Raw genomic sequence first — 14088 nt, 5'->3', positions numbered from 1 at the left:
AAAATCCTTGGGCAAAGCACAAAGAGTAATTTCTCTGACAGAGGCCATAACAATATTTTTCTAGATATGTCTTCTGAGGCAAGGGAAGTAAAAGCAAAAACAAACTACTGGGATTACATAAAAATAAAAAGCTTCTGTACACCAAACAATGAAACTAAGACAACCTCTAAGTGGAAGAAGATATCTGCAAGTGACGTAAGCAATAAAGGGTTAGTATCCAAAATCTATAAACTGATAAGATAAAATAATCCAGTTAAAAAATGGGCAGAAAACAGAAAAAGGCATTTCTCCAAAGAAGAAATACAGGTGGCCAAGAGACACATGAAAATATGTTCAACAGCACTCATAATCAGGGAAATGCAAATCAAAACTGTAATGAGATATCACTTTACATCTGTCAGAAAGGCTAAAATCAAAAACACAAGAGTTGGTGATGATGTGGAGAAAAAGGAAAACTCTTACACTGCTGGTGGAAATGCAAAGCGATCCAGTAATAGCACTACTGGATATTTACCCCCAAAATACAAAAACACTAATTCCAAGAGATTACATGAACGCCTATGTTTAATGCAGCATTATTTACAATAGCCAAGCTACAGAAGTAGCCTAAGTGCCCACAGATAGATGAATGGAGTATTACCCAGCCATGAAAACAAATGAAGCCCTGCCATTTGCAACATGGGTAGAGCTAGAGTATAATGCTAGCAGAGCATTGTCAGAGAAAGACAAATACCATATGATGTCACTTATACATGGGAAGAAATAAGCAAAGGGGGGGAGGGGGAGAGACAAATCAAGAAACAGATTCTTAACTATAGAGAACAAACTGATGGGTTACCTGAGGGGAGGCAGGTGTTGAGGGGGATGGGGGAAACAGGTGATGGGGATTAAAGAATACACTTATCACAATGAGAAGAAAAATAATGGTAGACCTAAGTTCTAATAGTAGTTAAAATGAATATAAACATTTTAGACTTAACTGAAGACAGACTGCACTCCTTCTTTTCCATCTTCACCAGCAACTTTTGCACAGAGACATTAGCATTTGAGGATGCAAAGGGTGTGGAGTAACTGGGTGTGCCCAGAGCCCAGGCAGTCTGCTGGTGAGGGGTACCACAGTGAAGCAGCCTAGTAGCAGAGCAAATGAGGTGGTGGGTGGCCAGAACGGTAAGGAGACAGAAAACATTGTGCAAGTAAGTAATTCAGAAAGTAAGTGCATATATTGAGAATAATGGGAGCCAGATTTCTCAATGTTTTATAAAATGATTTATGAATGTGTAAAGGGAGAAGGCTAGAAAGAGCCCCAACCAAGGGGTTGGATTGAAATTTCAAGAAATGTTAAGAACTCACAAGCTAAAATAAATGGGTGGATGGAAAGATATAGTTGTATACAGTTATGTGATATGTGTGTAATTTGTTTATGGATTGACTGATTCTATACACCAATAGGACATAAGAAACAATTTTACCTCAGTAAGATGAGCACCAAGTGCTAAGGCATTAGGATTCCACGACGGATTCCAAGATTAGGGCAGGGAAAGTACAGAATAATCTTGGAACATCTTGTTTTGAGTAAGTAAATGCTGAAAAAATGATGGGGAGATATCAGAAGGACATAGGAGGCGACCAGAACAGGCTTCGATTGGTTAAATCTAGGACAATCTGAGTATTAAAACAAATAATGAGAGTATCAGATTATAACCCAATGAGTAAAATAGGAATCCATGAGTCTATACTGATATAAACAAAAGAGTAAAAAATTAAAAGATTCTATGAATTCTATATAAAACATCTAACAATAGAGAACAAAAATGATGGGAAAACATTATCAGGCAAATGTTAATTATGGGAAAGGTAAGGGATCAATATTTATAGTATCTGAGAAGACAGAATTCAATACCAAAAAAAAAAAAAAAAAAAAAACCCCAAAACTGAGAGACTGCATACTGATTAGAGCAATTAATCAAGAAAATGGATATTAGTATACCTCAAAGATAGCCTGAAAACTGACAAAATTTTAGGCAAGGAAAGGGAGGGTGGATAACACTTGGGTTAAAAAAGGAAATGAGAAAACACCTCCAAACAGACTGATGATAATAAAATCATGTCTGAATCTGGGGACACCATTAAAGAGCTGAAGGGAAAAATAGATCTGAAGTCATTTTTCATTTTCATGAAATCATTTTCAGCAGTAAGAATGATTAAGAATGAATAAGGCAATAATTCAATTTAAAAAATGAATCAAAAAAACAAAACAAGAAACATAGTAACAAAATTAGAAATAAGGAGAAAAGTAAGACTGACAAAACCAAATGATGGTTTTTTGAAAAGATTCTTGGATAAGATGGATAAGAAAAAAGAGAAAAGGCAAAGAATACCAAATACAGAATGAAAGAAGGAAAAAAAAATTATGAACGATATGTTAATAAAGCTGAACATAAATAAAACTATGAAAAACTTATAAATATAAAATTACAGAGAAAATATAAAATTATAGAGAAATATAAAAATACAAATTGACATAAAAAATTTGAATAGGCCAGTGAACATTCAGTGAATTAAAATGGCAAAGACCTCCCCTTTAAAGGGATAAAAACAATTAACAGAATTATAAATTTTATAGTTTGACTATACATTCAAAAACAAGTTTTCTATAAGTTCCACAAAATGGAAAAGGAATAAAACTTGCCCAATTCTTTTTGAGTCTAGTAATTCTAGACTCTAGAACTAGTGATTCTAGAATCTAGTGATTCCAAATTAATTCATCTCATTCAGATGAGAATTCAAGAAAAAAAATTAAGAAATATTTCACTTGTGATTACAGACACAAAAGCAAAACAAAATACTAGCTAGCCAAACCTAACAGTATATACATATTTTTAAATTAATAAGGGTTTGTAAATAAATGCAGAAACTGTCCAACATAAGAAAATTAATGTGCTTCATAACATTAATAAAGGCAAAAAATAAGGACTATTAAAAAAGGACATCTGCAAGTTCAATACTTTTTTATAACAAAGAAAAACTCATGGCAAACTAGAAATAGAAGGGAATGTCCTTGGTAAAGGTTATATATCTAATCCAAAAGTATATATTAAAAATACATGTAAAACCAGGGTTTCATCAAGGAATGCAAGGATGGTTTGAGATCAGAAAACTCGATCAATGTATGTATATAGATACATAAAATGCATTTGGTAATAATCTTTTATTTAGTGGGGGGAGGGGAGGTTTTTTGTTTTGTTTTGTTTAGTAAAAGCTATCAAAACTTTCCTATCTTGATGCTTAAGATTGCCTTCCAGACTGGATATACAGTTGACCCTCAAAAAAACATGAGTTTGAACCGTAAGGTCCACATATACTTGAATTACTTCATAGCACAGTACCATAAATATTTTCTCTTCCTCATGATTTTCTTAATAACATTTTCTTTTTTCTTCTTCACATTATTGTAATACAGCATATAATACATATAATACACGAAATATGTGTTAATTGACTATTTGTTAAATCAGTAAGGCTTCCAGTCAACAACTATCAGTAGTTACGTTTCTGGGGAGTCAAAACTAATACTCTGATTTTCAACTGTGTGATTACTGCCCAACTCCTGTGTTGTTCAAGGGTCAACTATACAGATCAGTTATTCCTGCAATATGTAAGGGTTTTTATATCCTAATACGAATACACTTGGCATTATTCACTTTTCTTATTTGGCCAATCTTAAGGACATGAACTGATAGATCTGAAGAGAAATTCCATGATTACTAAAGGAATCTGAACATCTCTTCACATACATATTCCCTCTTTGGGTTTCCCTTCTATGAAGTATTCATTATTCTTTGTTCGCTTTTCTTTACAATTCAGCAGTTGTGGGTAATTCGAGATATATATCATTTGGTAGTTTTGCTAGTGCAGGTATTCCCACTCTCTGAAAGTTGGTATTAAGCCACTTCACTTTTACAAAAAACTTACATTAGTACCCATTTCTGCTAACCGAAAGATAACAGAAGAGGATTTTCACTTTCACAAAAAAGGCACAATGCCAAAATAGCATTCTGAATTTTGCAGCTAGTCCTTACAGAGGCAGTGCACACCCCAAAGAGCAAAAGCAACACCACTAAGCTCCTTTCCTGGGAACTACTCTCAGCGTCTCAGCATCAACCACCTCCGTCTCCGTAACTCTCTCTGCAAGGTGTCTGGGAGCATCTGTCCTTTATCTTGGTTTATTTTCTGCATCTGTTAGAAAGATGTGCCAAGAATCAGAAAAACTAAGAGGGGTTGGGTCTGGGAACGCTAAAATTTTCCATAGAGATTTCCATTCTACACTGTTTTGGCTTACTTAAGTTTTCATAGGAATGCTGTACCTTCAGAGAGTGGGGAAACCTGTGTCTTCTCTGAGTCTATCATCCGTTTGCTATCTCTTACTGACAATTACCTTTAATTCTGATACAAAGTTAATATATAAATTTTCTCCATATGGTTTGTGCTTTGGGAATTTCATTTAAGAAGCTCCTACTCTCCCCCAGATCACAACAATATTTGCTGTATTTCTATTAATTTTATAATTTTACCTTTCACATTTAAGACCTTTAAATCCATTGAGAGCCCACCTTTGGACATGATGCTAGTTAGGTATCCTGTTTTCTCCATGTAAAAAGCCAGTTTTCCAACACCACCTACTAAAACAAACACAGGATTTTTGCACATTATTTAATTACTAAATACTTTATAGCTTTCAGTGCTACTGTGAATAGTATCTTTTCCTTTTAATCACATTGTCTAATTAGCTGATGCTCTAGTAGAAAAGTGCTTGAAATTTCATGAACTATTTTGTTCATGCTATCATTCTTAAACTTATTTTTCAGAGTTTGCTGTTTTCTTAAATACAGGTATCATTGCACATCTGAAAATATGACTTAAAAATAATGAGTTTCATAAGCACCGTGGCTGGCTCGGCTGGTGGAGCATCCAACTCTTGTCTCAGGGTCATGAATTGGAGCCTCACACTGGGTGTAGACATTACTTAAAAAATAAATAAATAAAATAAAAATAATGAGTTTTCTCTTTCCAATACTGACAGTCTCTTTCTTTTTCTTCCTTATGGTCAGGATTAGAATTTCTAGTTCTATGTTAAGCAGTAGCATGACCCTGGGTGTAGTAAATCTGTTAGGAAATTCATTTGTTTACTTTAGCAGAGACCAAATAACAATGGCTGAAGTAAGACAGAAAGTTTCTGTCTTTCTCATGTGAAGGTCTGCGCTAGCAGGCAGTTCAGTAAAGAAGTGCCCCTGCCTTACAAGGTTAATGTGCTTTTGATATGCTGCCCTTTCCCACGCAGACAGAAGTGGGCTGCCATGAGCGTAGTGACATTCTGGCCCATTGAAAAGGGGAAATTACAAGACGAAGGCAAGCTCTTTCTTTCCATTTAAGGATGTGGCCTGCTAGTTATAAACGGTTTCCATCCCCTTGGAAAGAAACTACTGCCTAACTAAAACAAGGCAGAGGAGTACGGGGTTCTGTTAATGAAAGAAGAAGTGGGGAGATGTAAATTACTGTATAGTTGTCTTACTCCCAAATCATGGGATATAACCATTACTAAGTAAATGAAATTTCGTTTCATTCAACTGCGGAAATTTCTGTAATTGAAAAAAAAAAAAAGGTCTATCATGTATTTCCTCCTTCTTCTAACTAACTGTAGTAAGTTATCAGTGGATTTCTGTGATGTCAATTACTCTTCATATGTATATAAGCATGAGTAAAGAACTTAGGATTACATAAGGTACTTAGTTATTCTAAATATTTGATTCAAATCATATAGGATATTATGTTTTGCAGAATTGGAAGCACTGAGGTGCCTGGGTGGCCCAGTAGGTTAAACAAACAGCTGCTGTTGGCTCAGGTCATGAACCCAGGGTCCTGGGATCGAGTACCAAACTGGGCTCCCTGCTCAGTGGAGAGTTTGCTTCTACCCCCTCTGCCTGCTGCTCCCCCTACTTGTGCTTTCTCTGTGTGTCAGATAAATCAATAAAATCTTGGGGGAAAAAAAAAAAGAATCGGAAGCACTGAACTTAGTGAAAATACAGGCTGCAGGAAGGGGATTAACCTTTATTTAAAATCTTGCTATATGCCTAGCAACGTTATGATAAAAAAAAAATCTATCACATCCAAAAGCCTAACATGTGCCAAATTCATGAAAGTTATTCTTATTCCCACTTTGTAAGAAAACTGAGGCACACAGTAGTTAAGTGATTTACCTAAAACTATACAACCAATAAGTAGAAAGACTAGGCTCCAAAGCCTCAGATCTTCCTACTCTGTAACAATGCCTCTCAATGATTATTCTTTCAACAATGATAATACACAGGAGGAACTAAGGGAATTAGTGCCTAATTCTTTCCTCAAATTTCAACTCACTACGACAGTGAACTTTTTAATTTGCATGGAAAATTAAATTCTGAATTTAATAGAAAACTGGGATTCATACGTAGAAACTCATTTTACTTTAGACTTCTTGGAAAAGTCCTGTTCTACAAAATTAGGAATGCCAAAAGACAGAAATAGTCCATGTGGAATTGATAGTGGGTCTGCACAATACCCAGATAGAGTGAGAGTTGATGGAAAATGCCATTTAGTCTCACAATTACATATCTATCCTTAAGAAATAGATATATATTCTTTATCCCAGTCTCACAATTTCAGAATCATTCAAGGTGAACTGATGCAAGCTTTGTAAATCTCAAAAAACTTTGCTTGAAATGAAACATATACCTATAGACTACCTGGTATTTCTAAGCTTTCAGTGCTCTCCCTATAGTTAATTAACTAAAAATGGGAACGAGTCTTTTGATGGAAAAAGAAAACAAGTGAAAAAACTTCACAATGAAACAATATGCTTACTGCACTAAGTAAAAACCAAATAATTTATTTCCTGAAAACTGCTCTCTCTTAGTAATATACCATCTGTTGGCTCATACACATAAGGTTAAACAGAAAAAGAATATTTAAAATTTGTTCAAGACAAAGAAAAGGAATAACTCACCCATCAAATACAAATATACTATTTTATTCTAAGGGAATATTTCTGTAGTTTCTGCAAGGGGAAAACCCAAGTGGTTAAAAAACAAAAAAAGAACAGAAAGGATAATTTAGATGTTTTGCTTGTTTGATGTTTTTTTTTTTCCCTCCCCTGGAAATAAAAATGCAATTTTACATAATTTTAATAAAATTTTAAAAAGCAAATAGTCTGACACACATATCAACAGCTATGCTTATGAAGAATGACCAATAATTAATCAAGATTTTCTTTTACGTATTAATTTAGGGTCTGGACAACTCTGTGGACTAACATGCAATTGAAGTCCTGATACAGTCATTGACCTGGGTATTAGCTGTTCTCAGTTAAAATACAGACTTCTTTTTTTCTCTCTGGTGTTTTCTAACAAATGTATCTACTATGCCAACAATATTTGTTCTTGATACAACTACAGAAGGGGAAATGTTAGTGTTTATACAAACCATAAAATTTGTATAATGGGGGCTATTACAACTGATGTTTCTGGATAGTTTATTGGCAGACTTATCAGACAATCCAGTTGCTTTTCCTCCATATCAAACAAGATCTGGATGTAAGAAGTTTTCCAGTCAGAAATGACAAACACAGATGGAATTAATCATACAGAATTGGGGCAGATTTACTTCTTTCACAAAGTTCCTGGTAACCAAAACGAAATTCGTTACAGGCAGAGGGACAGAACCATCAGTATACAACGTCAAAAGGCCTACTTTTAAACTTTTATTGTACTTAAATGACTTTCATTTATTTAAAAAAAAAACAAAACAAAACCAAAACACCTGCCACCCCCATCTAAAAAATGGGATATACTGAAAAGTCTTTCAAGGTTAAAATTTCTAAGAGGCTTTTTGGACTTCTTGCATTTCTATTACAGGGTCAAATTCACCTCAGCTAAAGAAGTTCTGTGATTGGCCAACAACATAAAAGCTTTGAGTCAAAATTTTCTGGGGTAGAAGCTGAGAATGGAGATGAGGGAGATGGATTGATATGCCAAACACACCTATGACTTGCAATCCTCAAAGAGCTACTACAACAGCTAGAGTCTGGAATAATGCTATAAGACCTGCTGTGGATATGCAAGACAGTCAATGTCTTTGTATCCTAACCCCAGAATCCATATTTTCAAGTTTCTTAGGGCAATAAGATCATCTTCCAAATGCTTTATAGGAACGTACTAGGACCTTTTCTACCATAATTCTGACAGCTAAGTAATACTGTGTCTTTGTGGAATCACTCACAGGTTTGCCAGAATAAGGAGAGAGACTATTCTTTTTGAAATGACAAGGGCCTCCAGAAACTGGTGCAAAAGATAAAATAAGAGGATCTGGGAAACAGGAAGATAAAACAATGAGAGAAAAGCTGCCATTTGGGGATAAAATGAAAACAAAACAACCCCCATTTCTGTGTACCACAGCTCATGCTATGAGACAGCAGCAATAAAGGCTGACACCCAGAGAAGTGGGCATTTTAGTGGGTTTTCTACAAACATTTCAAGACACTTGGGGTCTAATGGGCTCCACAGATTTTCTGTGTGCATAATCAGTTCGTGGAGTTTCAGCTCCTTTACCTCAATTTACCCACATCTAGACCCACAGCTGAGAAGGCTAGACCCAGAAAGTGAAGGGACACATTACTGTGTGAACAGCAGTGAAGGCCTTTTTCCCTGATGTGAGGGGCCCATGGCAAAAGCACCAGAGGCTTCTATCCTTCACAGAACTGGCTTGGCAGTGAAAATCAAAATCAAGACCACATCACTCTCTACCTTTTAAAAAAAAGTTGAGTATTTTTATTGGGTCTTCAAGTCTGGGTCCCACAGTCCTTATCTGATGTCACTCTTAGCTCTGCACTGATTTCTCCCCTGACGTGCACATAGGGCTTGCCCAAGTAGCCTACTGCAGCCAAGGTTTGATTCCAAAGCTACCTCTCTAAGGTCTAAGGTTACTATGGTAGAGTTTTATACAACAGTTTTCCTTAAAAATATTCCACAATTTGTTATTCCCAAACAAAATAAGATTATGCACCACTCAGAGAAATTGGTTAGTCATTCTGAAGATGTCTAAGAACTATATCACTGCCAAAGAACAACATTTCTCAGGTTCATATTCTTTCCTTCAGTTTTCATTTGTACATCCACACTGTGGTTCACGAGTCATCTGTTTTCCATTATCTTATAATCAAGTCAAGAGGACTTGGACTTGTACATCGTTTTCCAAAGCTGGATGCATTCACAGTTTGGTGCATACCCATGTGTATGAAAATAGGAACCCCACTTCCACTTTAATCTGATAATTCAACATCAGAGTCTTCTGATTTGGCTTTGGCAAGTTCTTCGTGTACCTCCCTCACCATGAGAATACGTGTTAACATGGTGTCCAGGGTCCCAGGGTCTATCGGGAATGTGGAGTACCACATGGGACTATTCGGAACACAGGAGCGCTCGGGTTGCAGGTAAAACACATCATTCCTCTGCTTCACACTTTCAGAACTATCCACAGGGGAAAAAAAAAAGAAAGAAAGAAAGAAACTAAGGAAATTGGGGATCAGAAAATGTAGGAAATATGTAACTACTCTTTAATATAGTGGCTCTCGCCTTTTTCCCTACTGTGACTAATGTCATAGATAAGCGATGCACCCAGGGAGATAAGTAAGTTTACAAGCACTCCCCCCCTGGTGCAACCTGTGACTGCACATTTTCTATACTCACCGGAGGTGAGTATAATGTTAACAGAAGACAAAGTATAAGTCGTTCATGAACTTTAGTATTTAAAACATTATTAGGAGCAACAAAAAATTCAACTCACATATGACACTATGGCTGAGAACCACATATCCTCAGCACCCAATATCTTGGAATGATCCCCAGGAGCATTCAGTACACATTACCACGGGGCAAACCCAGTCACTACATTTCTCTGAGAAAAAAGTGCTTTAGTGTGGCTCCTATAACTCTAAAGTCTTAAAGTTTCTGTAAGAGAAAGACCATTCAAAAAATAGAAATTCCTTAAAAATAAACTGTTTTTCTATTTACAGATTTAGGAGTACAACGTCTCCTCTTAAAATTTTTCCTAAATAAATAGCAAAATCACAACATAGTTACCACATAAAGGGTGAGCAACAGTTGTAAAGATCAAACAATAGCTGTGATTCTTGCTTTTGAAGAGATTTTTAGAAAAACAATTATCAAGATAAAGCAGTTTGTTTTTGGGTCCAAAATCCAGGCAGATATGAGAAAAGGGACAAAAAGGAGATTAAAGATATACCTTGTCTAAAGTTGTATTTCTGATATTCAAGTATCTTAAATCCAAGACATGTTAACTACTTTTTGAACTGTGCTGAACGTAGTCCGGAGGAAGGCTGCTTACCATTTTGACAGGTAAAACTCATAAAGTCGGACTGGACATCGTAATGGGTTGTCAGTATTCTCTGCCATCTCCACACCCACTGGAACCTCATCATCTTCATTTCGTTTCCTTTTGCCAACAGTTAGTTTATCTTGAGATGGGAAATAATAATCAAAATATTAGAAGAATCTTTTCTTCCAGTCTCAAGACAGGCACTGAGCTTTGTTTCCAGTCAGAACTGTCAGTCCCTTCTCCTCCCACGAGCACTGACTGAGCACCTACAGAGGCCCTAGACAGTGTTTTAAGTACTGCTTAATAGGACTGAACAAATCAAAGCCACCATTCTGCAAAATTTATGTTTTCCAGCTCATCAAAATGGGTCTAGCATGGCAAAATCATGGTACAGAGAGTTAGGTCCTAATTCTGAACCTGATTTTGCTATGAAATTTCATCAGGTATATCTAAAGCCACAGCAAGATAAAGAAGGGAAAAAAAGGGTTCTAAGTGCTCTTCTAGAAAGAAGAGATCAAGAGAGTTGTCACCTCTTCACCTGAAAATATTTTTACTGTGGGGCATCAGAGTCCAGTGGGCATTATCAAGTTTCTTCTAGCTGTCATAGTATTATAAAAAATGGAATCGTTGTTGGGAAAAGAAATTCCAAGTTGACCATTTGATAAGAAAAAGGCAAGCCCTTTTCCCCAACAGAATTTTGTAGAGACCAAGGGTTATCAAAAAGAAACCAGGGTGAAGACATGGAAAGTAGAGCTGTTTCTTTCCTACTTTCTCCATTCAGGCTTTAAGAGAGTATTAGTGGGTGGTGGATCTGCTGCAAACCTGAAGAAAAAGGTTTTCTTCTTTTCTTATAGCTGCTCTTAATAGGTGGCAAAGAACTTTCCCCAGCTTCCTGCATTAGTTATTACTTAAAATTCACCCGAGTTTTCTATTTAGAGGGTACCTAAATATAAAGGCTCATTCATTCAGAAAAGAAGCTGAACTTACTACCAGTCTTGTAAAGCACCTCATCAGAAAACAGGGAAATGTTACCTGATTGCCTCTCCCTGCCCCCAATATCCATAAGAGCATAAAGTGGGCTATATATGAGCAAAATAAAGGAGACAGGACATAGTCATGGGGTGAAAAAGCACTATGGTGTTACATTTTCTAAAGGAAAGGAGCAACTGAAAGAAAAGTTAACACAACCATGAACATCACAATTATTCTTTACAGACTTTAGTTTCAGTAATTTTTAAAGTCTCACATTCAAAACATATATATATTTCATTCTTATCCCAAGAAAGTAACAACTTGACTTTCGGAATTTTAGAACTTACAATTTTGGTTAGAATTAATATGTTTAACTTCTAGTTCCATAATATGTTAGTTTTTTTTAAATGTTAAAAACAAACTACTACTGAGCAGGCTGTGTTGGGAATGTAAGACCATAAACCTTCTAAGAAAATTCTGACCACTGACATTACTCCACTGTGTACTAAACTGATACAGATCTTCCCTGACATACAATGGGGTTACAACCTGAAAAACCCACCCCGAACCAAAAATGCATTTAATACATGTAACCTTTCAAACACCATAGCTAAAACATGCTTGAAACACTTATATAACCCACAACTCCGCAGAAATCCCCCAACACAAAGGCTATTTTATAATAAAGTATTGACTACCTCATGTCATTGATTAAATACTATACTAGAAAGTGAAAGGGCTGACTGGGTACAGAATGGCTATAAGCATACTGTCCACCCTTGTGATCCTTGGGCTGACTGGGAGCTGCAGACTGTTGCCGCCCAGCATCACAAGTGAGGATCATATTGCATTCCACTAGCCCAAGAAAATACCAAACCCACATTCAAAGTACAGTTTCTACTGAATGCATGCATGTCGCTTTTTCACGACTGTAAAGTTGGAAAATTATTAAGTCAAACACCATCTGCATACTCTAGGCCAGGTTTTAAGTTTCTTCAGAAATTGACAGTTAATATTAACTATAAAGAGTTTTAGTTAACTATTTTTTTAACTAAAAATTAACTAAAAATCAATCAATCAAGATTTAGAAATAATAGGTTTAAAAATTAGGTTCCTTTAAACTAGCGATTGGGTGATTAACTCTAAATCAGTGATTCTGACTCTTAGCTGTGTGTTTAAATTCTCTGGAAAGTTTTACAATACAGATTTATTTGGGCTCTACTTCTGACCATTAAATCCGAATTTCTAATTTAAAAGCCAATAAAAGTACAGTAAAGCACGTGATCGTGGCAAGTCTTTAACCTAGCCTTGGCAATAAAAAAGCATCTATACTCTAAAGCTACATCTAAAGCTACACTCTTCCATGTCTAGAATTTTTAGATATCCTTCTGTGGTAAGTCTCTATTTACATACTAACCGGACTTCGAATAAAAATCTCACAAACTCCACCACACACCTGGTTCTGACTCCTGCTTTTGTAAAGGTGGAAAGAACCTCAGATATGTCATCTTGGTGCTATACTTCAGAGTCCTAGTCCGTCTCATCACATGGGCAAAGGAAAGCTTCAAGTGTTCAGTCACATTCTTGAGTTGAAAGTATTTGGTATTGAAGAAAAGGAGGGTGTTCAAGAGGACGATGGGTGAGTAGGCGCCCAGCTGTTTGCACTCCCACAAATGCTCTTCTTCAATGCGAGAGAACATGTAACCTGCACCGAAGAAGGGGGAAAGCAGTAACAGTACTAAGCTCCCGCTAAACAGGACCAAGTAATAAATTCTCAGACAGGACTATTAAAGGAAATGACCCATTGTTCCCCTCTCCCCTCCTCCCTTCTATGGAAAATCAGAAAAGGCACCCCAAAGAGCGAGCAGATGAGTCCAATGAAGCAGACGCCATGAGCAATCCTCTGAAACAGTTTTAATCCATTGTTATTTTAGACCAGGGTTTGGCTAACTTTTTTTGTAAAGGGCCAGATGGTAAATATTTCAAGTATTGTGGGACACGGAGGCTCTGAACAACTCTGTTGTTACCGAAGATGGGGAGCAGCAGACAATATGGAAATAAACAGGTGTGGTGTGTACCAATAAAGTTTACTTATACACAGAAATTTAAATTTCATACAATTTTAATTTTCATTTCTCACAAAATATTACTCTTCTTTAGATTTTCTCCAACCATTTGTAACTCAAGGAACTATACAGAAACAGGAAGCATGCCAGATCAAGCAGTTTGCAGACTCCTGTTTGAGATCATTATGCTTACTATTAACTGGTTCAGTTACCTCCCTCATACACCCTCTTATTTTTAAATTACATTAAGAGTGATTACTGTGATGACATATATGGGATTCTTTTGGAAAAGCAGGTGTCCTACAGAAGAATTAAGATGAGTACACCTTTAAGTGCACACTCCTCATGACAGCCTTTAAACGCAGGTCCTTCCTCATGTTCTCACCAATCCTCTTTGTTGCTGCTTATGCATTCTATTCTTGGGAGAATAACCACAAGCAAGAATTTATTACTTCCAACTCTATCTCCCTTGTCTCTTCTTTGGATGCTAAATGCATCAAGACACCACCCTGCTCAGAACGCTTCAAAGGTGCTCTCTGCCCAAAAGGGGCACAAAATCCTAAACGTCACAGTCAACCTCTCTGTTCACAGCCAAGGAGCCTAAGACCAGGAGTAAATCAGGAAG

At 36.4% G+C, this 14088-nt stretch overlaps 1 protein-coding gene and 1 long non-coding RNA gene across 12 annotated transcripts in view; both read right to left on the bottom strand.

The window, feature by feature from the left end:
- Positions 1-3191: 3191 nt before the first annotated feature.
- On the bottom strand, positions 3192-4679 carry LOC309842579. Its single transcript, XR_014299679.1, has 2 exons — positions 4611-4679; positions 3192-4236 (listed from the first exon to the last, which is right to left on the bottom strand). It is a non-coding gene; the product is annotated as an uncharacterized lncRNA (long non-coding RNA).
- Positions 4680-7042: 2363 nt separating this feature from the next.
- ZMYM4 (zinc finger MYM-type containing 4) overlaps positions 7043-14088 on the bottom strand; it is a 150206-nt gene continuing 143160 nt past the window's right edge. For all 11 annotated transcript variants that reach the window (XM_082686833.1, XM_082686834.1, XM_082686831.1 and 8 more), the window contains 3 exons: positions 12854-13102; positions 10435-10564; positions 7043-9557 (listed from right to left, as the gene is read on the bottom strand). In XM_082686833.1, the coding sequence (XP_082542959.1) occupies positions 9350-9557; positions 10435-10564; positions 12854-13102 (587 nt within the window). In that variant the 3' untranslated portion in view covers positions 7043-9349. The remainder of the gene's footprint in view (positions 9558-10434; positions 10565-12853; positions 13103-14088) is intronic.

This window comes from Mustela nivalis, assembly GCF_964662115.1.
Source record: "Mustela nivalis genome assembly, chromosome: 10".
NCBI classification, from domain to species: domain Eukaryota; kingdom Metazoa; phylum Chordata; class Mammalia; order Carnivora; family Mustelidae; genus Mustela; species Mustela nivalis.
This window is presented reverse-complemented; position numbering and strand designations above follow the sequence as displayed.